Source organism: Pituophis catenifer, unplaced genomic scaffold, assembly GCF_029215685.1.
Source record: "Pituophis catenifer annectens isolate HBS135680 unplaced genomic scaffold, rPitCat1.0.hap2 SCAF_3, whole genome shotgun sequence".
NCBI classification, from domain to species: Eukaryota; Metazoa; Chordata; class Lepidosauria; order Squamata; family Colubridae; genus Pituophis; species Pituophis catenifer.
Genome location: NW_027256883.1, coordinates 181,413,753 through 181,438,860, shown reverse-complemented (window position 1 = coordinate 181,438,860; position 25,108 = coordinate 181,413,753). Strand labels below are relative to the sequence as shown.

The 25,108-nt window shown below is 35.8% G+C and overlaps 2 protein-coding genes across 2 annotated transcripts; one reads left to right on the top strand and one right to left on the bottom strand.

The window, feature by feature from the left end:
* Window positions 1-1,432: 1,432 nt before the first annotated feature.
* ROMO1 (reactive oxygen species modulator 1) lies at window positions 1,433-10,686 on the bottom strand. The gene is made up of 3 exons (XM_070941627.1): window positions 10,605-10,686; window positions 2,204-2,334; window positions 1,433-1,643 (listed from the first exon to the last, which is right to left on the bottom strand). Exons 2-3 carry the CDS (start codon window positions 2,332-2,334, stop codon window positions 1,535-1,537), a joined length of 240 nt encoding a protein of 79 aa, XP_070797728.1. The 5' UTR covers window positions 10,605-10,686; the 3' UTR covers window positions 1,433-1,534.
* An 8-nt stretch (window positions 10,687-10,694) lies between these two features.
* On the top strand, window positions 10,695-24,896 carry NFS1 (NFS1 cysteine desulfurase). Its single transcript, XM_070941626.1, has 13 exons — window positions 10,695-10,879; window positions 11,377-11,444; window positions 12,565-12,681; window positions 12,829-12,912; window positions 15,494-15,646; window positions 17,153-17,246; window positions 18,512-18,646; window positions 19,861-20,018; window positions 21,992-22,097; window positions 22,917-22,998; window positions 24,200-24,283; window positions 24,363-24,452; window positions 24,816-24,896. Exons 1-13 carry the CDS (start codon window positions 10,786-10,788, stop codon window positions 24,877-24,879), a joined length of 1,329 nt encoding a protein of 442 aa, XP_070797727.1. The 5' UTR covers window positions 10,695-10,785; the 3' UTR covers window positions 24,880-24,896.
* The last annotated feature ends 212 nt before the right edge of the window (window positions 24,897-25,108 follow it).

The window sequence follows — 25,108 nt, the reverse complement described above, 5'->3', positions numbered from 1 at the left end:
GCACGGCCTCCAGGCACCGGGACATCACTTCAAGGGCATCGTTGGGGTGGTCCGGGGTCTTGACATTTGTTGGCCTTTTATCTCACCAGTTACTTTATAGTGTGCTGGAGTCTGAGAAGAGGTGTTGAGGTTGATCACCCAAGCGCTATAAAGATACTGTGAAAGAAATCCTACAGCACTGACATCCAGCCAAGGGAATTAGAAACTGCAGCTGTTGACAGAACCACTGGCAAGCCCTGTGCTTTTAAATCTCCACTGGCTTTGAAGATAGGTGCAACCAAAAACTGATTTAAAATCATGCATGGTCTCAAAGAATAACATCCAGAGTTACTATAACAATGGACCCCCATTCGCTTATATTCCTGTTTCCAGACTGAGAGATAGATAGATAGATAGATAGATAGATAGATAGATAGATAGATAGGTAGGTAGATAGGTAGATAGGTAGATCGATAGATAGAAATCTATCGATCTATCTATCTTTAGACACACACACTCCACACACACTAGATGAGAATATCTTAGCAGGAATAATTCTTGAAAAAGTGTAATTTGAGTCTTACATTTGCTGCTTGAAAGTTTTTCTTTAGTATTATTGTATTGCTCTTTTAATATCCTGTTGTAAATTTATAACCTGAGTATGAAGATCAAGGTTTGGCACATGTGAGACAGCTGCATATTTGAAATGATTTTATACCTGCCATTATTCGACACAGCTAGCTATATTATCTTGCCAGCTATAACATACTATATAGACATGGAGCAAGATTATTGTAGTTACTATGTGCAATAATAAAAGGAATTAAAAATGATAGGCAAGCAACTCAACTTTTGATTTAAACATTAGTTGCAAGGCAAGCCATAAAAATACTATTTTTGTGCTATACCTGACGTGTTTCATTTTTTACGTTGAAAAAAGTTAATAGTTAACTTTCAAATTTATACGGTAAATAAAATCTAAAATCTACCGGTAAATTGTTGCAGCTTTTTCAGCAATCTATGGTGCCACCTGCTCACTGCATTCACATCTTGTATTAAATTGCAAGCTAGCCAGTCAGCAATGCCTTGCATGTTTTATAAATATATGACGTAAAATTAGTTCAGCATCATGCATATCCAGAAAATTGTGTTAAAAGTAAACCACTGTTAATGATATACCAAAAATCTTAAGTGTGTACTTCTGACATCTGTTAGGAAGCTATGGTATTTAAATTGCTTACCAAGTACTTTGGACTTGCATACAAACACAGGATGAAAATCTATGTCAATATTAACTTGAGCCCAGCCCAACCAAAAAAGGGAAATTATTGTGACATGTAGTTCTTCTATACTACATAACTATGCCACTTATGCTCACATCCAGAGTTTATTGTAGAAAATGATTGCTAAGAGAAATAATAGCAAATCAATACAGCAAAAAGGGCTGAGATACTTTGATCTTTTCCTGATACAAAGTTTTATTATTTTACATAGCAGGATCTGGAGTAACAGGGGCATTAGTCTTCATGGTAAAAAAGAATAAAAGAAATTCAAGTTAACAGCGGATTCCCATGCCAATAGCCATAAATGTCCCAAACGTTCCACCACTCTGCATCATGGTTTTGCCAACGCCACCCATCAGTTCTCGTCCTCTCATGCCAAGCCTAAAAAAGAAACACAATGTTTAACAGAAAGTTATTTTTCAAAATAAGTCAAAAGAAAATCATCAGTGGAAGATTAAAAAGTGTCAGGATAAAGAACACCAAAGTTGCCTGCTGAATGTTTCCTCCCTGATCAAAACATGGTTTCAAGGTCAGCCCACATCCAAGCTATGCAAATTATGTTTTTTATGATTTCCTTTAGTCATTATATTCAATACTTCATAAACATAATGAGATCTGAGTATTTGGTAAGTCTTAAAAAGTATATACAAATAGTCTACAAATCTTAACGTCAAGTTTAAGATATTTAGTTATTAATATACTATTAATACCATGTTTTCCCCAAAATAAGGCCCTGTCTTATATTTTTTTGAACCCTGAAATAAGCGCTTGGCCTTATTGCCATGCGCTCAAAAGCCCGATTGGGCTTATTATCAGGGGATGTCTTATTTTGAGGGAAACAGGGTAATAGAATGTAAGTATATACATATTGTACTAAGCTGGCAGTTTAGTACAATCGTAATTACACTGCATAAAACTATGGAATTTGGTCTCCAACATACCTGACACAAGAAAACGTGCCAAATAGGGCACCTGCTGCCATGCCAACAGCAAAGCCCATCATGAAGCCCATTTTTACTCTGTCAAAACAACTGGGCTGGGACTGGCCATATGATCCCACTGTCACAGGCATCTAGAAAGAAAATTGAGCACATATGTAATATGTATTGCTTCTAAACATCAAGAGGATCCCATTTTCAACTGGAAGGAATATTTATTTGTATTACTAAAAATATTTGAAGCATTTTAAAATAATCAATGATGAGAATTTTAGCTAGATCTTTATAATTTTATATAGATGTTTGTGTATCTATATTTTTCTTGACTGTACACGCCTTGAGTCCTACGGGAGAAATGCAGTATAGAAATATAATAAATAAATAATGTAAGCCTCATATTTCTGGTAAAAATACACTAATATGCATGGCTATATACATCAGACCTTCGCAAACAAATCATTGTGCATAAGCCACAATTTCTAATAAAAGATTGTAAATGATTTCCTAGAAACATAAAAAATAGCTATTCTTTTCCTTCAGATCCAATGTCATTTATAAAATAATACACAAATATTTGCCAAAATAGATATATAAATTAAGTATCTGTCCCAATCATGATTAATGAAATTTGGAAGTTAACCTTTGGAATTGTAGGAATGTCAATAATCAATTACACATTTTCAGCCTGCTAATCAATCCTTTGCTGAATTATCAGGTTATCCTTAACTTGTTCAGCATGATTTTCAAGACAACATATTTTACCTAAAGCCATTTTGGCTTCTCTGTGGACATCAGGGATAATAACAAGTGCATAGCTATTGTATTAATTCTTTCCAAAAAAGATTATTTTGATTTAGGATTGTAAAACATTAAGGTAGCAAGCGATTATTGAAAAAAACACTTCTGAAATAATAACTTGGAGGACTAGTGCAGAGAGTAGTACTCAGTCAACCTTGGCCAGTTTGAAAAAGCTAAATAGGGTTGGAATTTGTTTTTACTCTGATCCTCAAAGAATATCATACAATTAAAAATAGTATAACAGTTGAGTTAAGAAGACAAAATATTCTATTCAGGTGGGATGTCCCAGTGGGTATAATACTGAGATATCAAGGAATAAGATATCAGATAAATACTGTTGAAAAAGCGGAAGAATTTTATCATAAGGTACTTAAAAAGCAAAATCAACAAGAGACAGAAATTCAAGAAAAGCAGAAGGAGATGGAGACAATGAAGAAACAACAAGTTAATGAGGTCTCCACAGATGAGCAGCTTTTGGATTCTTCTTCAGAGGTCTCAGCTGAATTATTTAATATAAGAGAGGCGGTTCCGGATCCTATTGCAATGATTTGTCAAACCACAAACCAGCATGGAAGCCAATTAGTTGGTATACAATTTACAGAACCAGAAAGATCTCAGCCACAAAAGCAAACTCAACAGGATCAAGTTATACACCAGCAAAACCAAATAGTTGATATACAATCCACAGAAAGGAATTTAGGATGGAGATCCAACCCACAAAAAATCAAGAAAAGAAGAAGTAGGTCTCACAAACATAAAAATTTTTAAACTAAACAACAGTAATGCCAGTTACTTATGAGAGGACTGAATATATGAAAAGATAATTGGCAAAGTATTGGTTTATTTTATCCTAAGGATAGGGCAGATCTCTGCAGTGCTGAATTATTTTGGGATGTGAAAAAGGCCCTAAATTGAATGGTTGGAAACATCTTGTTTGATTTTCGGATTTCTGGATAAATATATTAAGTGTATGTCGAGTTATATGGCAAGAGATTTACTGGATTGGGGCACGCAGAAGATCTGGTTGTTACCCCATTACGATGGTTGGAATTAATAATCTGGATAAAAGACATCTCCATAAACATTATACGGAATATAATTATAAAGTCACTCGGGTGGTTGTTGGGGGCTCTTTTTGTTTCTTTCTTCCAATATGAAGATATTTGTTACTGATGGGGGCAGATGGTAATTGAAGATTCTGAAAATACTGTTGGAATAAGGATGCGATGTTACCCTAACATGGGTGATGGAATTTATCATCCAGTTGAAGGATATTACAGAAGATGTTATATGGATTACAAGCAAAAAGTTTTTTTTTTTTCCTTTTAGGATTTTATTTACATAAGGGAATATTCTTCTAGGGGAGTGGGCAGAAGAATAAAGATATTAAGAATAATTATGGTAATTTTGTAGGAAAGTGGGTGGAGATAGGATAGGTTATGGATTGTTTAGTTTAAAGAAAAGGGATATTATGTTTAGATGTGAATGTATGTAATGAAGGGGGGGGAAGGAAATGGGTAGTTGAACTGAATAAGTGTTAAATTGGGATTTATTGAATAGTATTAGAGTGGAAGTATGCTTTGAAATGTTATATCGTATGGGGGGTAGTAAAAGGGTAGATTACGAGTGGAAATTGTTAAATTGGGAGATATAATAATATCATTATGTTAAATCAGGAGTTACTAGATATTGTTATAATAGAATGTCACTTTGAAATGCATATTATAGCATAGTATAAAGGGGGCATGATAATTTTATTAAAAAGAAAGGGTCAGTATATGGAGATGGAGTAAGTGGATAGCAAAGTATGATATAATCTGTTATGAATTTGGGTTTTATTATGAAGAAGTCAAAGGGGAAGGGGGGGTGAGGGGGGTTAGGGAGGAGGGGGGGGAAAAAGGGGGGAAAATTTGTATTTGAAAAACTTTTTCAATAAAAAAAATAGTATAACAGCAATGAGGAGGAGGATAGCAACTGCAAATCACATTCATATTGTTGCCAAAATTGCATGAAGTCCCTAGAATCAAGTTAAATTCAGGAGAGATTTTAAGAACACAAAAACTTGTTAAATTGGATCAACTCTGATGTTCTGTTTTCCCCAGTAAACAATGAGATGCAGGAAGCTTTATAATAATAATGCTAGAACAAGCTAATCTTCATTCATCTCTCTCTCTCTCTCTCTCTCTCTCTCTCTCTCTCTCTCTCTCTCTCTCTCTCTCTTTCTCTCTCTCCTCTCTCTCTCTCTCTCTCAGCTGGTAATTGAGATATAATATCTCAATCTAAGGTATAGAGCCATTTTGGTGTAGTAGTAAAAGCATCAAGCTAGAAACTAGGAGATATGAGTTCTTGTCCGACCTTGGGTACAAAGGCAGCTGGTTGACATTGGGACAATCATTGTCTCAGCCGTAGCAAACAGGTAATGGAAAACTATTTCCAAAATCTTGCCAAGAAAACTGCAGGTATTTGTTCAAGTAATCATCAGCAGTTAATACTGACTTGAAGGCAAAAAACAACACAGTAATAAGCAACCATCAAAATTAAAAAGTATAATCATTTACAGTCTGTTCCTCCATGAATTTTGTCCCAGCCCATTAAAGCAGGCTAAACCAGTGTTAAGATGGAATATCAAGAGAAGGTGGAACAGTTAACCAAAATATATAAATAAATCTTAGTCCTGGGAGAGTATGAGAAGCAAACAAATTCAAATTAACTATCACTTTCATGGGCTCTCCATACTCTTAGTGACTTAGTTTCCTGATTATCTACCTTGAAAGGATAATAGGGGGATAAACCAGAATAATATGCAAATACACATATTCCAGTTATGCTAGGTTTCTAGCAGCCTTTGATACCATTGATTATGCCCAATCTTCTGCACTGACAGTAATTTTCTTCTCCCCTGAGTGGCCAGTTCCAATTGGTAGTGGTGGTAAATGGGGAGCATTATGGAATGCTGTGGGCTCAACCTTTTCCTCCTATTGTTTAATACACGGGTGTCAAACTCGCAACCTCATGTTGCCATCGTGCAATATTTTTCCCATTCGCGGACCTGGGGTGGGCATGGCCTGCACGTGACGCATCCAGCCTGCGGGCCACCAGTTTTACACCCCTGGTTTAATATATTTATATATATATATCTGTACCCTGAGCTGGGTGAAGGTTGGGAAGAACTTCCTGATCAATGCAGGCTGTTGGTGAGAAACAGACTCATATGGCATCTTACCAAAACAGTAGCTGTGAATTTGGGAACCAACTAAACCTAGAATCTATCTGAGTCTGGACAAACAGCACTCTCCTGAACTTATGAGAAGGGCCATAAATTGAAGTTTCTCCTGGATTAATGGCTCCTGCTTGAATAACAGGTTGATGTCATGATCAAGAGTGCTTTGGATTAATAAAATGGTTCTTAAAACTGTTTGACCCTATTACCTTGTTTCTCAATCTTGAATTATAGCATCACCCTCACAAAAAACCTAGGCTCTTGTTTTACACAAGCAGCAGTCCAACACTGGATCCTTAACTCACAAAATTGCTCCATTACCGCCAAGGATATGTTCACATTACCCAAGTTTAAGAACCACTGCTTTAATTAGTCCCTCAATTAAACTAAGCGATTGTATTATAGAAAACTGCTCTACATGGAGCTGACCTTGAAGACCATCCAGAAGCTTCAGATGGTGTAGTATGCAATTGGCATGGCTAGTAATGGGCATATGAAGATATTCTCATGTAATATCACTTGTATGACAGTTACATTGCTGCCAATTAGCTTCTGAGTGAAATTCAAGCTGCTGTTTCCTTACATAACTCAAGTCCAGGTATCTCCATGACTTGCCTTCTCTGGAACCTGTTAATCAAGACTTTCTGAGAGTCCCAGTAGTGAAGAAATCCATGTTCAGAGACTCTGGGCTTGAGCCTTCTCAGTTAATTTCCTTTGGAGCAGGTTTTTTTTTGGGGGGGGGGCATTGCATTTTTTTCAGAAGCACTGAGGCGCATTTTAACCATGCTCCCTTTGAAACAGTTTACTCTCAGATGTACAGGCTGTAACCTTCTTACATTTTCAAAGAATCTTAAAAAACATGTTCCCTTTAGAAAAAACAAACATTTGCAAATGAATAAGATCATGCTGTCCCTGAGTAATGTTACATTGGATTGATGTTTTATAATTGATTGTATTATATCTCATTATAGCAATACTGTTTGGGGGTAAAAGTAGCATTTATGTTATAGGAATATATGAATAATCCTTCTGAAAGATTCCAAGCATGAAATTTTATTTTTTTTAAAATAATCCCAGCATCTAGGTAGTATGTTAACATTTTCACTAATCAGCCACTATGACTCCATGATTCAAGACTGGTTCCATCTTATTCAACAAAATGTGTTCCGCTACCAGATTGTGAAGAATAGGATGAATGGGTGGGATTGAAACTCGAGACTGACAGAAATATGGTTAAGAGAAACATATTTACTTTCAATAATTTCCCAGACTTAATAATGAATTGCTTCTTAGAGTAATGAAAGAAGTAGCTGATGGTCTGGCTGAATCATATATTATATTTAAGAAATCCTACAGAACTGATTACCTAGTGGATGACTGAGAAATGGCAATTGTTGTCCCTATCCTCAAAAAAGAGAAAAAGGAGGATCCAGGGATCGCAGATTCAGTTGATCATAAAAATTCAACAAAATATTTGAAAACTATATTTGAATTACCAAATGTCAACAAAGATTTGTCAAGAACAAATTCTTGCCAGATAACTCTTTCCATTTTTTATCAGATAACTATTTTAGTGAAAGTAAACTGTGACTAACTAAGTAACAACTTGGTAAGGATGGGCAAAGCATTACATGCACAGAACAAATAATTCTGGACAGTCTGTGCACAGGCTGAAACATGTTCTACCTTTATGTTCACTTATAATACAGTTTGGAACACCTGTGTATTGTTCATTCATAGACCCAGAATATAAAGAAGAGAGTGGTGGAAAAAGGACTGTCAGTGAAGGAAACAGTGCACAGTAGCGACTACAGAAAGGGAAAGAACATATGGAGAGATCAGAGGAGGGCAAATGCATAGAACATATGGGAGGAAAGCAGAAGAGAGGGGTAAGGTACTCCTTCCAATTAGTTTTGGTCAAAATCCAAAATAAAATGTTCAGGGTTTGGTTTAGTTGGATTGGCAAGACACAAAGTGTTTATTCCATGCACACAAAATATATCTTATACATCATGCATGCTCGCATAAGCTACTTAACAATGGACCTGGTCACATGCTAAATCTGTATGTATATGACTCATACTTAAGGACTGCTCATCAATTACTCATCAAATTGGGGACAGATTTTCAACCACAAGGGGTCCTCTGCTGTTTAGTATTCATGAACTGGAATGTGGATGCCCATCAAATTTCTCGATGTCCCCAAACTGGTTGGAATAACTAGTATTGTAGTCTGGAGTACAGAAATAAAATTCATTAAATTTCTTGATAAATTTGAGGGATTGAAAATAATAGAATGAAATGTAACAGAAACAAGAACAAAGTTTTCACTCAGAAAAGAAAAATCAAATGTACATGTGTAGGATAGGGGATACTTGGATTGGCAATGATATTTGTGAAAAAGATCGTGAAATACCAGTTGACCATAAACTGGATATGAACAAGCAGTGTTATGTAGCTTTTAAAAAAGCATTTACAATTTTAAACTGCAATAACAGAAGTGTGATTTGGAAATCACAGAAAATAATTTATTTTGTTCTGTTTTGGTTAGACCTCACCTAGAAAATAGTTTTCAGTTTTGGGAATCAAGTTTAGGAAGGATTTATAAGCTCAAAGAATGATTTGGGGATTAGAAATTAACCTATTTAGAAAGATGAAAGGAACAGAGTATGTTTAGTCTTGAGAAAACACAACTGAAGGAAAGTAGATCAAGACCTATTCCCTTTTTTCCCCAAGGCACAGAACTCGGAATAATCAGTCTAAATTGTAGGAAAATGGTTTCCATTTCAACATTAACAGAAGTTATCTAAAAGTAAAAACAGTTCAACAGTGAAACCAATTATCCAGAAAAGTAGTATCTGCTTCACTGGATATATATTCAAAAGGAAGATTAAAGATCATATTTCAAGGATGCATTAATATGGATTTCTGCAGATTGAACTTGATGCTATAAATGACCCCTTCCAGCAAATCTATTTAGCAAAAACAAATTAAAAACTTTAAGCATCTTCTAAATAAAGAGATGAACACATTTTTTTAAATATTTGTTTGAATGCAAATACTAGTAAACTAATTCAGGGAACATAATTTATTTTAATTCACTGTCCCCTAACATTCAGATATGTATTTTAAATCTGCAGGTGTGATACTGATATGCAGTATTAAACAATTTAAAAGACGATGATACAATCTACCGTATAATTGCATTAATATTTGTACATATTATGAACATAATATTTGTTCATAAATTTATATCCATCCCATAAACAAGCTAATTTCTTTTCTCACAGGAAAATTTATCAACTTCTAAAGCTCTACTTTTAAAAGGGACAGCGAACAATTGTTAGGGAAAGAAAGCTAGATGCACTACAACGGCCTACCATGTTTCTGCAAATGAGATTTTAAAATTTATTTTATTTATTTATTTATTTGTTTATTTATTGGTTCGATTTTTATGCTGCCCTTCTCGGGAGACTCAGGGCGGCTTACAATGCATTAAACAATAGCCGTCATACTTTTGTATATACCTGCTTAGTAGGGCTTTTGGCCCTCCCAAGCAGTGTTCTTTTTTATACCGCTGAGTCAACCTTGAGCCTGGTGAGATTTGAACTCGCAGTAATTGCAGGCAGCTGGCAGCTAAGTGCTATTTAACAGCACTTTAGTCCACTGCACCACCAAGGCTTTTTTCTTTTATATAAAATATTATGAAGTTGTCTTTTTTCCCTATTCTTTCACTGTGAGTTCCTGAACTCCTGTACCTTAAAAGTGATTGGTACCTACAGTAAACCATAACGACCATACATATATATAATAAAATCAGGATGATCACTAGGTTACCACCAAGACATAGAAAACCAGGGTTTCTTTAACCATGTTTTATAGGCAAACGTTCAATTGGCTACCAGTTAAGATATAACCAAGGCTGTATTCATACAGCATTAAGCCCAAACCAATTAAAGAACTTGATGCGTATTTAGGCCAATACAGCTAAGGCACTGATACCGTGTTTCCCCGAAAATAAGACCCTGTCTTATATTTTTTTGAACCCTGAAATAAGCGCTTGGCCTTATTGCCATGCGCTCAAAAGCCCGACTGGGCGATGTCTTATTTTGGGGGAAACAGGATAGCTGTGACTTCACATTATTGTGTATATAATAAAATGAAATTTATATGCCGCCCGATTCCTAGCGTTTCTGGACGGTTAGCTTTAATTAAGCTTGGTAAAACCAATAAACAAACACATTTAAAAGGCCTCTCCTCAGAAACTGGCGCAAAAAAAAAAAAAAAAAATCAAGCCGGAAGCGCTCCAAATGTCGAGCCGCTTGAGGTCTAAAATCCTCGGCCCAGTTATCGGCGGGGCCGTCTCTCTCCCTCTCTCTCTCTCACCTCGACCCCTGAGAAGTCTCTCCAACGACGATCTTCTTACCGTTCGATCTGTTTCCGGCTCAGTCTGATGACGAAACAGGAAACCACCTCAGCCCTAGGTTGAAGGGTTAACTGCAGGCGCTGCTGAGCTTTGAAACTGCGTTTGCGTTAAGGAGCGTGTAGGAGAACCCGAGAAGAGGGGATGATGCTGATATTACGGCCGACGGCGTTGTGGGTCTCGAAAGGGCGGGTGGTTTCCCAAGGAAGGAAGTTTTCGGGGGCTCTGCACCAACAAGGTAACTGCTCATTTCTTTTTGAAGAGCTGACCTGGCTGGGATACAGCAGATCTGAGTTTGAAGTAGCAATAATATACAGGCATCTTCTTTCTCAGATTTAATGACATCTGTCTGCTGCGCGGCGTTTTCCTTTTTTCTGTTGGCTAATCGTATCCCCTACAACAGTGTTTCTCAACCTTGGAAGCTTGAAGATGGGTGGACTTCAACTCCCAGAATCCCCCAGCCAGCGCTGCTGGCTGGGGGATTCTGGGAGTTGAAGTCCACCCATCTTCAAGCTTCCAAGGTTGAGAAACACTGCCCTACAAGGATAAAGTTAAAAAAAAAAAAGTATCATATTGACATTTGCAAGGTGTGACGTTTGAGCAGCGCTCTTTTGCATTTTGGAAACAGGTTCTCGTACAGTGAGAAGTTTAAGAAGTTGGGAGTTCAGTGTCGTTCCCCCTCCTCCCCCATTTCAAACTGTGTTTCTTAAGAGTTGTTGTGTTGTCTTTTGCTAGGTAAAGGCCATGTTGATGAATCTTCACTCCGGCCATTATATATGGACGTCCAAGCAACAACCCCTATGGTATGTCCACTAAATTCTGGTTTGGAAAGATTTTGTTCTTTACTAACAGAAAAATAAAACTAAACTGTATTTACAGGATGGTTGTATGCACACTTGTTTAGGGACCTGTCCTATTGCAGTCAAATGTACTTTAGGAATAGACAATATTCTCTTACATATTTTTCTCCAAGAGTTTAATAGGGATTATGTAGGAATCTCCCTTTATTCTTTTACACAATGGCAACTCTGTGAGGTAGTTTGCATTTGGGTATCCCAAAATCATCAGACTTTCCATTGCTATAAGTGGCCTTGAATCTGAAAGTTTTTGTACAAGATTTTTATCATTATGTTGCACTGGCTATTTGGTGGCTTCCATATTTTATACAAAAACTCATAAATCTGAGTGTTGAGGATAATAATTGTAATCCAAAATATCTGGAGGTCCCCTCTGGTTCATAATGTTTGAGTCCTATACTCATCTAAATATCGTCACTGTATTAAACCTGATTAATGAGAATATATATAGACTTGTTTACATCTTTATGTTAACTTTTATTTTAAAAAGTGCCTAAAGCTATCTCAATATTACACATCAAAGCTATGTAACGATCTGAATTCAAAAGGAAAAATGATTTGGAGCACACAGACTATTGATATTACATCTGGCAGAAATGTCTTAAATACCCTATCTTCTCATAGGACAGAATCAGTTTGGTGTAATGATTAAGGCATCAAGTTAGAAATCAGGAGATCATGAATTCTGGTCTAGCTCGGGCACAAAGCCAGCAGGTTGACCTTGGGACAATCATAGGAAGGAGACCATGACAAATCACTTTTGAAAAACCTTGCGGGACTTGTCCAGGCAGCTTCTGAGGATTTATGATTGAATGGAAGAAAAATAAAACAGTCCTAGAAAAGGACATATTTGATTTAAGGAGAAACTGACGGGTGCAATGCCCATGCCCTATGTAGTCTCAAAAATGTTCCCTTTTGAATTAGGATTACTACGCTGCCCTTTTATAAGTGCATCTACATGCACTTATGTATTGCATCTCTGTTAACAGAACTGGATTGACATTTATGGGAATCAAATAAGAGCAAAAACAAAGTAAAATGGCTTGCTATGTATCTTATGTTCTAGGACCCAAGGGTTTTGGATAGCATGCTGCCTTATCTTGTGCATTACTATGGCAACCCACACTCTAGAACTCATGCATATGGTTGGGAAAGTGAAACTGCAATGGAAAAAGCCAGACAGGTAAGAATATTGTTTTCTTCTTAAAATTAAATAATAATCTGTTTCTGCTGTATTGTTAAGTAGTTTTATTCTGAAAAACGTTAGATTTTTTCCCCAAAAAAGTTCTGCTCTAATTTACATTTGTGCATTCCATTTTTTTCCCTCCAGCAAGTTGCATCATTAATAGGAGCAGATCCTCGAGAAATTATTTTTACCAGTGGGGCCACAGAATCAAACAATATAGCAATTAAGGTAAATGCATGTATGTGTTTATTTATAAATAAAATTTATTGGTTACCCATCTTACCATAGGGTAACTCTGGGCAGCTTACAGTTACATCTATATTAAAACATAAAAAGTTAAAATCAAACCTTAAAACCAAAGACACTCAGGGAGGGCAGGAGTGGAGTGCAGAGGAGGTGGGATCTGTTATTACTCAGTCAACCACCTCCATTGCACTGTTCCCCCACTGGGGCCCCAAGCCAACTGGCAAAGCCAATATATTGTAGTATTAATTGAAAATGTTATAATAATAATTTCTCAGAACTATGAGAATTAAACAATTGTTGTGTTTCCCTTTAGTTCTAAGGAAGACATGTATTTGAATAAAGCAACAGCAACTAGTACCATACCCATATTCATTTTTCTAGACTATAAATAAAAGTTATAATAAATCTCAGAAATTCCATTTGAGAAGTTGCATATGCAGTGTACAGTACTTAAATTTACTGAATGCTATTCCTCTTTAAACAAAATATACTTTGAAATTTTCTTGTAATTGTGCATTTGTATGCTAGCATTATAGGGCACTTTGAGATACAAAAGAATATTATAGCACAGTGTGATGTTAAGGACACTTCATTTGATTCCTTTTCTCTTTCCCCTTCCCCAAAGCAATCAGTCAACATTCCATTGCCTCTGAGCATTTGTGGCTTTTGACCTTAATAGTCATAAGTATATTACATTATATCTTCTCTCTCTAAAGTTACATCATTGTTGCCTTCTTTTTATAATCTATTCTTTTTAATTATCCATAAATCAAATCCATAAATGAGCAGGTTGGTGTTGTGGTTAAGGCCTAGAAAAAAGGAGACTGAGTTCTAGTCCTGCCTTAGATATGAAAAATTGGTTGGGTGATTTTGGGCCAATTACTTTGTCTCAGTCCACTTGACCTCATAGGATGATGGTTGTGGGTAAAATTAGAGGAGGAAGGATAGGTACTCTGGCTTGAACTGTATATATAGAGAAAAGGGGATAAAAGTCTACAAAATATTTTTTTCTTTTTTCAGCAAAATATCCATAATGGGTTTCCAGCAGGGGTGGGTTCCACTTACCTTTACTACCGGTTCGCAGCGGGATTGCGAGCTTCTGTGCATGCGCAGATCACCCATGATGACATTGTGGCGGGTGGGTGGAGCCTCCCGCCAGTTTTACTACCAGTTCTATAGAACCGGACTGAACCGGGAGCAACCCACCACTGGTTTCCAGTCACTAATAAATGCAATAACTGATCTTTTCAATAAACAACTTCATTAGCATCTTTTGGAATGGAAGCATACTTTATTGTTTATGTTGCTGACATTATACCTACTAATTCAAAAATCTCTTCTACTATTTGAACTGTTATAGCATTTTGTGTCATTTTATACATTCCTGTAATAACTAAAAACCAAAGGCAATTTTTCACTATTTTCCCCTTTTCTTCCTGGAATCTTTAGTTCCCTCTAGTGTCCAATTTGTGAAATCATAGTCTCAGATAAACATTATGCCTTAGGATAGTTAAATAAGAAATTTCTGAAAGCGATTAGAAACTGCGGTTAGTAAACTCGGTGTCTTCTAAAAGACTCAGCTGGGGCTGTGAACATAATGGCTGATGCGACCTCTTTCCTGCATCTTATCACAGGGGCAGGAGTCCAGAGCACCTGTGGGCAATCTCCCCTCCTCTCCTTGTTTGGAGAGGTTCCAAAGAACTAATCTAATTGCCGGTTGTCAGGTTTTGCCACAATTGTTGTTTCTGCTCTTTCCAAGATATGTTGAGTTTGCCTGGAAGTTGTTTTTTCTTTGGATGAGATATTCTGTGATTCATTTAACTATTCCTCATATGGCTTCATTTCCAGATCTTTCATCATCTTGATGAATTTGTTTCAATTTGTCACTGTCCTTTTTGAACTGTGATGCCCAGAATGATTACAGTACTTCAGATACTCTCTATCATCTGGATTCTGGGAGCTTGTTTGTACACCCCAACATAACATAAGGCACTATGTCAAAAGCTTTGTAAAGGTTCAGGTTTACTATGTCTCTGGCATTCTCCTGATTTACTTAGTATGTACCTCTGTTAATAAAGAATCAAGGTTAAACTGCATGATTTATTTGTGACAAACCTATGTGAGGGCTTAATCATAGTTGCCTCTCCAAGTATTTATAGACCCATTATCTGTTCAAAAACTTTGCCCAATATAGATATCAAGCTAACAGGCCTGTAATTTTCCTGCTTATCCTCCTTTTGAAGATGGGGATGACATTTGCTGTCCTCCAATATTCTACTTGACTGAATTAAAGCCAAAATCATATTATAATTTTATATTTGAAATTATACTGAATGTAATTACTTCCATATAAGTGCAGAACTGCAGCATGCATATTTCATTGGAAACTAATCTAAATCATTAAGATATATAATTCTGAATAGGGAATTTCAAACTTTTGGTGACAATTGCTTGAAGTTTTAAAGAAAATGAGAATTTTACATTTCTTATTTAATATTCATGAAAACTATTTCTTGTCATCACTTTTGATCATAAAATCTTTTTTTCTTGTATCAATTTAAAGGGTGTTGGAAGATTTTATAAATCCAGAAAGAAACATATAATTACAACACAAACTGAACACAAATGTGTGCTAGATTCTTGTCGTGCCCTAGAAGCTGAGGGCTTTCGAGTTACTTACTTGCCTGTAAAGAAAAATGGCCTTATAGATATAAAGGTAAATGATTTACTTTCAAATATTTGTACATCTGAAAAACACAGTGCTGTTTCAATTTTTTGCTGTCCTCATTAGCCTAGTATAGCTTTCTGCATAGAATTTCCTCAATAAAAACAAACAAAATGTTTATCTGGTAGAAGGTTAGAATTGACGTTCAGGCTGTTAACCATTTTCAGTAAATCTAAGTACATTAATAAATGCAATTTAAAACATGGTAAGCTTGTTTTCACATTGAAATAATTTGATTAAATGGTAATGGTTTATTTGTTAAGATGCAATTCTAAGAATACTAAGGTCATACAGTATTTGATTTAATGGAACATTTAATGGAAATGTTGATGCATACATAGGATTGCATCAAATAACATTCATTTGTTTGTTAAAACTTGCTGCTTTTTTACCTCAACAAGAATTTTGACCCGGGATTCCATTTAAAAATAGAAATTACAAAGTTGTCATAATTTTAAAGAAAGTAGGGAAAGCTTGAAAAAAAATAGTTTCTTGACTTCTTTCCATATTATCAGGTAGCCATGTTATCTGTGTAACAAAGTAATATTGTACATGTATGTATATTTTTGTTGTGTTGTCACTGCATTTGTGTGTTTGCACACTGGGAGGTATGGGGAAGGCTACATATGCTTTATTCTAGGTCATATGAGTAGGAGGGAAAGGGGCTTAGAATAGCAGTCACCAACCTTCTGAGCCACTGCACAAATATCTCTCCCATAGGATACATTGGGGGATTTTCTTTTCCTAGCCTCCAGCCTAATCCACTCATTTTTGAATTTTGTCTACTATTCCCTACATACCAGTCTTCACTATATTTTGTTTAGCTTTCAGAGAGTTATCCCGCTGAAAGACAAATAAAGTTCACAGATCCATTATGCAATTTTTTTTCCAGCTTTAAAAGTTCAAGTAATCAGAATTTGATGGGCTATATGTGGCCATATGTATTAGTACAGATATTTGTAGCCATCTTTTATCTTTTTAAATTTAATTCTACAGTATGTAGTGTATGTTATACTTCTAAAATAATTGTTAACTAGTTGAATCCATGGAAACTAAAGGTCTATCAAACAGTAGAATATTGTAATGTGGGAAGTGTAATGTATAATTGTTTTCCTTGATTTTAGACTTTACTTGACCATTCAGAGACAATGTATGATTAATTTTGTTTGTATTAGGATTCATCAAGTATAGCAACCATTACAGTTACTCCCTCTCTCTTGTGGAATGTGGGCCTGTATTTTGATGGCATCAGATAAAATAATAGCTCTGTGTCTCTAGTCTGAGAATTCAAATAAGGAAGATGTATACAATGCATAGTTTGTTTTCCTTGGATTGCCCAAGGCTATGTCAAACTTGAACTGATAGAATGAATTTAGAATCAGCTATTTTAAGATTTTAGTGGCCAGTTCTGAATTTGACCCATTATATTTCACTTGTTTTGAACTTGAACTGGTTTGTACATATCTAACTATTTCCCTCTTGTATGATTTCCACCAGGAACTGAAAAATGCAATAGAACCTGATACAAGCCTAGTGTCGATAATGACTGTAAATAATGAAATAGGAGTGAAACAGCCAATTAGTGATATTGGTACGTAGACATGATTTGTGATCTGTGCTTCTAAAAACCTGTGTAAAACATTGGAGGAATCATCATATATAGGCTAACCTGGTTTAATTGGTTAAACCTAATCACAATTTTATTACAGTAGTTACAGACACAGTAAAGGTAAAGGTAGTCATTGATTTATAACAGCAATAGGGATTGGAATGTTTGTTCTTAAGTAATGCAGTCATGAAGCATGACCACATCATTTAGCAATAACAATCCTTGAAGCCCCAGTTATCATTGTTTACTGAATTCTATGGCCATTAGCCGAGGCAGTTTCTGGTCGGCTTCTCTCAACCAAATCAGTGAGGAAGCCAGTAGGAAATAGCAAATTTAGGTAGCTGGCCAGCTGGCAGATAAGTGGCTGCTGCTAGGTGGGGAAGGAAATGGGGGGTGGAAAGGTGCAAGGGAGGCTTGGGGAGAATACATAAGGATGCAAGGGAGATGCAGTGAGGGTTGGAGAGGGTGCACGGGGATGCATGAGATATGAGGAAGGCACAGAGAGGCTCATGAAGGGTGCATAGTAGTATGCAAGTGGCTTGCACAGTGCAAGCGCAGAGGATTTGAGTGAGTGCCATGGTGGGGGGGACATTTACCCCAACAACTTGCGATCTATCTGGATTCCTCATTTACTTTCTGGGAATGGCTTTCCCCATAGACAGGGAAAGGTTACAAATGGCCATCACATGATAGCAGGACACTGCAACTGGTCGTAACTGCAAGCTGGTTGCCAAGGTCCAGATTACAATCATGTGTCTGTGGGAGTGCTGGAATGGCCAGAACTCTGAGCATTAAACCGTGTCTCAGTTTATTGCCTCCAGCTTCTGTCATGAATTCTGCCAGTAAGTAAAATTCGTCTGTAGCCATACTGTCTAGTGACTGACTTCTCTATATAATACAAGAAAGAGTTTGAGGTTAATGAACTATAGGTAGGAGAAGTTAACTTAGAAACAACCAAGGGATATTTTTTTTCTTTTTTTTTCTAGTAGCCTTTCTTTTAGAGCTTCTCATTAGCTTCCAGGGCAGATGCTAAACACAGCATAGAAGGAAGTGAATTAGTGAGCTCCCTATATTACAGAAAGATAGTTCCTATAAATCTGAATCAAGAAGTTATATATGAGGAGAAAGCAATTGCTTTGATTAATCCTCAAAATTATCCTTTGAAGATAAATATTACTTTCTATACTTAAAATACTCATTTTAAGATGACAGAAATAATTATACTGTGTTTTTTTTTTAAATTACAGGTGACATTTGCAGTTCCAATAAAGTTTTTTTTCATACAGATGCTGCACAGGCAGTTGGAAAAATCCCTCTGGATGTCAATGATATGAAAATTGATTTAATGAGCATAAGTGGCCATAAAATTTATGGTCCCAAAGGTATTAATATTTTGTGAGTCACTGTATTTAAGAAAGAAATAGTCATTATTGCATGAATGTTTTAATTGCTGAACTGTACTTTATTGTAGCTTCCCTAAGATTATGGAGTGATTAATACTGAAGAAAGAGTTTATTATTCTTTATTTACTTTTTAGAAATATTTAAAGACTTCTTTTGAAAAGGCAGTCACTTATTGAAGCATTATTTTAATTGAATTGTAGGATTTTCTTTGTTGTAATTCTTAAGTTTTTTATGCAGGAAAAGTATGTAAATATTTTAAAATTATGTGGAAGCATTATTATTTATTTTAAGGTAGCACTGATCCAATTATTCTGGATAATCTAGGAAGTATTTATTTAGCTCTTGGCTGCATCAATGCCTTATTACCGGTATTTAGCAATGACTGAAAGCTAATGCTCTCTTAAAGCAAACAGACAAAGAAGAATGGTTAAATAATTTAAACATATTGACACTTTATAAACATAACTTGTCCCCAAGGTAATTAAACTTAAACTGCTAAAGATTCTTTGTCTCCTCTGTAATTTTGGGTGTTAATTTCCCCCACTGACTAGTAACCATAAAATTCAGTGTGAAGTGGTTATACAGTAAAATCAGCTTGTTAGAAGTCCAATTTGCATTTCAATGTAAATGAATTTCTTCTAAGCAATACAGTATTTCTGCAACAAGGATAGCTTGATTTTCTGCATTATGTTTCTGTTATATAACTAATCCTCAACTTGCGACTGGTCATTTAGTGACTGTTCGAAGTTACAACAACAAATTGAAAAAAGTGACTTATGACTGTTTTTCTCACAACCGTGCAGCATCCCCATGGTCACATGATCACAATTCAAATGCTTGGCAACTAACTCATATATGACAGATGTAGTGTCCCAGGGTCATGCAATCACCTTTTGCGGCCTTCTAACATGCAAAGTCAATAGTAAAGCCAGATTCACTTAACAACTGTGTTACTAACCTAATAACTGTAGTGATTCACTTAACAACTGTGGCAGGAAAGGTCATAAAAATGGGGCAAAATATTAACAAATATTTCACTTAGCAACAGAAATTTTAGGCTCAATTGTGGTCGTAAATCGAGGACTGCATTAGGAGAATGAAGCTTTCTAAATCTGTTAACAGCTTGAATTGCATTAGCCTGTCTGTTTGTAAGCCCCTGAAATACCTTGAACAAAATTATTTGTGTATTTAAGGGGTTGGTGCAATTTATGTCCGGCGGCGACCAAGAGTAAGAGTGGAACCTATACAGAGTGGAGGAGGTCAAGAGCGAGGATTACGTTCTGGAACTGTGCCAACTCCATTAGTAGTTGGCCTTGGGGCAGCTTGTGAATTGGCACAAGAAGAAATGGAGGTAAAAATTGTGATTCAATTTCTCTGTATAGGTGGTCCTTGACTTATAACTAGTCATTTAGTTACCATTTGAAGTTACAATCTACCTGAAAAAAAGGACTTATCACCCATATCTGACATTCTAACGGTTCTCCCTCCCTGCCCATGGTCACATGACCACACTTTGGGCACTTAGCAACATGGCTGCATTTACAGTTATTTGCAGCGTCCCGTGGCACTTACTTCTGGCTTTTGGCAAAACTGTGTCCATAGCGAACAATGGGTTTACTGTTACGATTGCTACACTCACTTAATGACTGCTGCAAAAAAAATTGTAAAATCAGGCCAGTCATGTTACTGATCCATTTTATGACCATCATGACATAATGGGCAGGCTCCACTCTGGTCGTATGTTGAAGACATACGGTACGTGTGTAGTCTATCGTCAGCATATTTAGGACGGTTTCTGCTTTTGAGATATTCTTAGCATAATTATTTAAATTGAATGTCTATAATATTATTATGTAGTGTTCTGGAATTGGATTTAATATGTCTCTTCACATTTTGAATTATTTTGATCTAGATTTCATTCTTAACATTTTTCAAAACAACACACAGTGCAATTTGTTTTAGTGGTAACTAAAATGCAATTATTTGTTGAACTGTCTTAATTTGTTGAATGTATCTATTATGTGTCTTATAAGCCATCTCATTTTAGTTCACAGGCCTTTTCTTACAAGTCTCAGTCTTGGTACTGATAAGAAAAGAGGTTTGACAGTTTTTGTGATCACCAGTATTGAGACAAATTCTATTGGATTTTTTTTTCTTCTTTTTTCTTTTTTATAGGGGTCTCTGTTTTGCTTACATAATAAATCAATGTTTATATTTACATTACCCTTTCGGTTGTCTTTTTTATGCAGAAGCAAAAGGCTTAGAGGTAGTTCTCAGTTAACCATCACTTGTTCAGCAACCATTGAGAGTTATGATGTGGCTGAACGAGTGGTACTTACAAACCGGTCCTTGAAGTTGTGGCTGGCGCAGCAATCCTGTGGTCATGTGATCGCGATTCGAATGCTTGGTAATTGACTAGCCTTTACAACAATTGCAGCATCCCTAAAGTCAATGGGGAAACTGGCAGATAATGTTGCAATTTGCTCCCCCTCCCATCACATTTTCTCAATGATCCCCATGGTGGAATATGAGATCCTAGGGATCTTGTACTCGGTAGCATGTGCCTGCCCTTGCTTTCATTCCATTGCTTATCCCTCACCCAGCGGGGTTCATGGTGGGCCATAGCACCCACCTGTGTACTTTTTCACACTCTGCAGCATGCAGATCCCTGCCCAGCTACAATTGGGCCAGGTTACAGCACCCAGCTGCCCATCCACACTCTGTTGAACTCACCCACCCACTGGCCTGCTTGCGAACCACCTAAGGAATGGCTTGTTGTGACTGGGACCTGCAACTTCTTGTCGGCTTTTCCATTGCCTTTGCTTGTTGGAAGCCAGCAGGAAGTCACAATCTGTGGTCACCTGAAATACTTAATTGATTGATTGATTAAGTTTATATGCTGCCCATCTCACTATCAAGCAACTGTGGGCAGTATATACATTTAATAAAGAAATAAATAATGACCCATAATCCTTGTTTAACAATAGCAACTGAGATCACCGAGAATTGCTGTCACTATGTGATGCCATGACATGACATCGTGTTTTATAACTGAATTGCTTAGCGATGGAAATTCCAGTCCCAATTATTGTCATTTAGCAAGGAATATAATAAAGTAATATTACATTAATAAGATGTTTGATTGTGTATGAATTTTGATGAAAAAAATATGTTATTATTTCTAAGTTTTGATGATGTCAGCGTGTTCTGTTTAATAATGTGTCCTGTTTAATAATAAAACTATAAATGATTAATGAAGTAATTAGACTAAACTGGTCAAAGCTCAAATCCATTGTGATAAATTAATTTTTGTTTCTTTTCTAGTATGACCATAAACGAATTAGCTTATTAGCTGATAGGCTAATTACAAAAATAATATCAGAAGTTCCTGACGTTGTAATGAATGGAGACCCAATGGATCGTTATCCAGGTATAATTAGCAGAATGTAGACCTTTGTCATTATTCATTTGACTACACACATATTTAAAGCATTTTTGTATCATTCCTCTAAAATCTGACTTACAATATATGTCTAGAGCAAAATAACTGTTTTAGAACTGGACATAACTGCATAGTAGTTCCATGCAATCCTTAACCCCAAAAGACTACTGTGAAGTAATACACTTCTCATTCCTTATAGCTTCATTTCAGTGAAGACACTGTTTGTGTATGGGGGGAAAATTAAGAGATAAAATTGTAACATCAGAGTTAAAACAGATTGGTTCATTATCAGATCATGGTTGTCTATTTAAGGTATTAAGTATTTGAAATTAGAATTAAATAACTCCAACTGGTAATTTGTAGGATATTTGATATTGAAACAATTCTGTAGTGATATCTCCTTTAATACTAACTGGCTGTAGGTCTATAATGTCCAATGATTTATGGATGGTACATTATTTTAATTACGTTTTATATCCAAAAATTACTTTTAAAAGGGTGCTAGAATAACTCCAATGTGTGGAAACAAGGAGCAGAGAAGAATCCTCTTATAGTCAAGGAAAATCTTGTTTCTTTTTTCTGTGCCACCTTCATTGTCATCTTCATAATGGAGGGCTCTAAGAGTCTTATAATGACAGTTGCAGTATAACAGACTCCTTTAATATATAACTGCATTAATTTTCATAACTGCTGAATGGCACTTTGGAAGACAGATAAAATAAGATTCCTGTAAAGAAAAATAGTTCTAGAAACTGGAAGTTGTTTAAGACTATTAAATAATCTGACTTTGCTCTGTTAACAATGCAGGCTGCATCAATTTATCATTTGCGTATGTGGAAGGGGAAAGCTTGCTGATGGCCCTGAAAGATGTGGCACTCTCTTCTGGAAGGTATAACTTTGTATGTAAAAGGGCACATGGTTCAGCACAATCTGTTTCTAGAGAAAAGACTGCTTGGAATTTCCAAAGAAACCGGAATTTTGAAAGAAAATCAAAATAAAAGAGGCATATAGTATTAAAAATCTAGGCTGCACCTTCTTAATTATGAATGGTATTGACTGGATTCCACTCATTTCACTTTAAAAAAAAAGCTGTTAAGATTTCAGGTTCCTTTTTAAAATCTGTAGATATGCGCTAAACTGGAGAAGCTAGCAATAAGGTTTTACTGTTGAGAATGGAATCCATCAGTTAATTCTTTTTGCTTAATCTTTTTTCTTCTCAGTTATTTTAATGCCAATGAATTCACAAGATATTTCCAATGATCCAGTTCACATGTAATCTTGTTGACTTTATTCTTATATTTGGCTTTTTTTTCCTTTCTTTTTTTTTTCTTCTTCATTCCTTCATTGATTTTGCAAAATAAATCCTCTTTTCAGAGAAACGTGATTTCATTAAAACCGTATTTTTCGGAGTATAAGACGCACCTTAGTTTTTGGGGAGGAAAATAAAAAAAAAGCTGATTGGTGGGTAGATTGGCCTCCTGGAATACCCCCAATCAGCTGTTTCCAGAGGTGAATTTTAGCAACAGGTTTGTTGTTGTGAGCTCTGTGCCTTGCATTTTTTGCTGCCTCTGAAAGCCTCTGAAACAGAGCTTCAGAAAAAAAAGGGTTTTTTTCTGAAGCTTCTTTCAGAGGCTTTTATTCTGAAGGACTATCCATACTCTGTACTCCTTTCTTTGGTATTGGTATGTAGATTAACGTCTTCCTATCTGTTGTCATTCTCCAGATTTGTTAACATAGTTTGGTTAGAACCTTTACTGATTCTTTTTTTGTTGCTTGCCATATTATTTTAGATAAAAGCCTTTCAGAGGCTTTTTTTTTAAAGCTTCGTTTCTGAGGCTTTTTTTCTGAAGCTTTCAGAGGCTTCTTTCAGCCTCTGAAATCTCCGTTTGTGACGCTGGGCTACATTCGGAGTATAAGATGCACCCAGATTTTCATCCTCTTTTTTGGGGGGAAAGGGTGTGACATATACTCCGAAAAATACAGTAGGTTACCCAAAGTACTTTGATTAAAGTTATAAAGGAGGTATATTCAGAGTATACCAAAGTGTAATCTGCTGTTTTCATAAAACAAGTATATTATTTTGTTGTTAGTGCTTGTACATCTGCATCTTTGGAACCATCATATGTATTACGTGCTATTGGAACAGATGAGGATTTGGCTCATTCATCCATAAGGTAAGGGTTATTTTGATAAAAGGATAATTGCTTGTCATCTTTGTGTATGTTTTGTGCTTGATTTGTGTTTTTATTTCAGATTTGGAATTGGACGTTTTACTACTGAAGAAGAAGTAGATTATACTGTAAATAAATGCATACAACATGTGAAAAGATTAAGAGAAATGAGGTAAATATTTTTTATTAAAAACAGTATTTTTATTCATTTAAAAATAAATTTAGATAAAGATTGTGAAGAGAATTAGATTATTTATGTTCTTCAGCTGTGTCTGCTGTGAAATTATCAGATCTATGTAGCTAATTTAAATAGCTGTTACCTAATGTTGGTATGTATGCTTTGTCATTTGAATTATACTACCATGATAGTAGTTATGTGGTATTCAGATCTAAAGTGGGTAACTGTTTTGGATCCATCACAGGTACCCTTGCTATATCTGTAAGCAGCTGTTTGGGGAAAAAATATTTGTCTTATGACAAAATATAATTTATAGTTCTGAGGAACTGAAATTTAATTTTTCTTCTTATTTTACAGCCCACTGTGGGAGATGGTACAGGACGGAATTGATTTGAAGAGCATTAAATGGACACAGCATTAAAATACTTATATATCAGACTGCATGGTTGTGGATTAAATGTTTCTGTACATTCCTGAGGAAAAGTATATAGTTTTAAGTGTGCAATTCCTGTGTGACCAGTGAAATGCATTTTTTAAATACAGAGCCTGAAAACTAATTCTAAGACAAGAGTTTTGTTTTGTGCATTAACTTTCACATAAAGAAATATACATGGACATAAAGTATGCTGACACCAAATAAAAGTTGCAGT

What these genes read in the sequence shown, in the direction of transcription:
- ROMO1 (XM_070941627.1), bottom strand. Translation starts at nt 2,334, where the DNA reads ATGCCTGTGACAGTGGGATCATATGGCCAGTCCCAGCCCAGTTGTTTT. An exon ending in GGCACGTTTTCTTGTGTCAG is followed by an intron (nt 1,644 to 2,203) that starts GTATGTTGGAGA and finishes TTTCTTTTTTAG; the next exon opens with GCTTGGCATGAGAGGACGAG.
- NFS1 (XM_070941626.1), top strand. Translation starts at nt 10,786, where the DNA reads ATGATGCTGATATTACGGCCGACGGCGTTGTGGGTCTCGAAAGGGCGG. An exon ending in TTGGCTCATTCATCCATAAG is followed by an intron (nt 24,284 to 24,362) that starts GTAAGGGTTATT and finishes TTTTTATTTCAG; the next exon opens with ATTTGGAATTGGACGTTTTA. An exon ending in AAAAGATTAAGAGAAATGAG is followed by an intron (nt 24,453 to 24,815) that starts GTAAATATTTTT and finishes CTTATTTTACAG; the next exon opens with CCCACTGTGGGAGATGGTAC.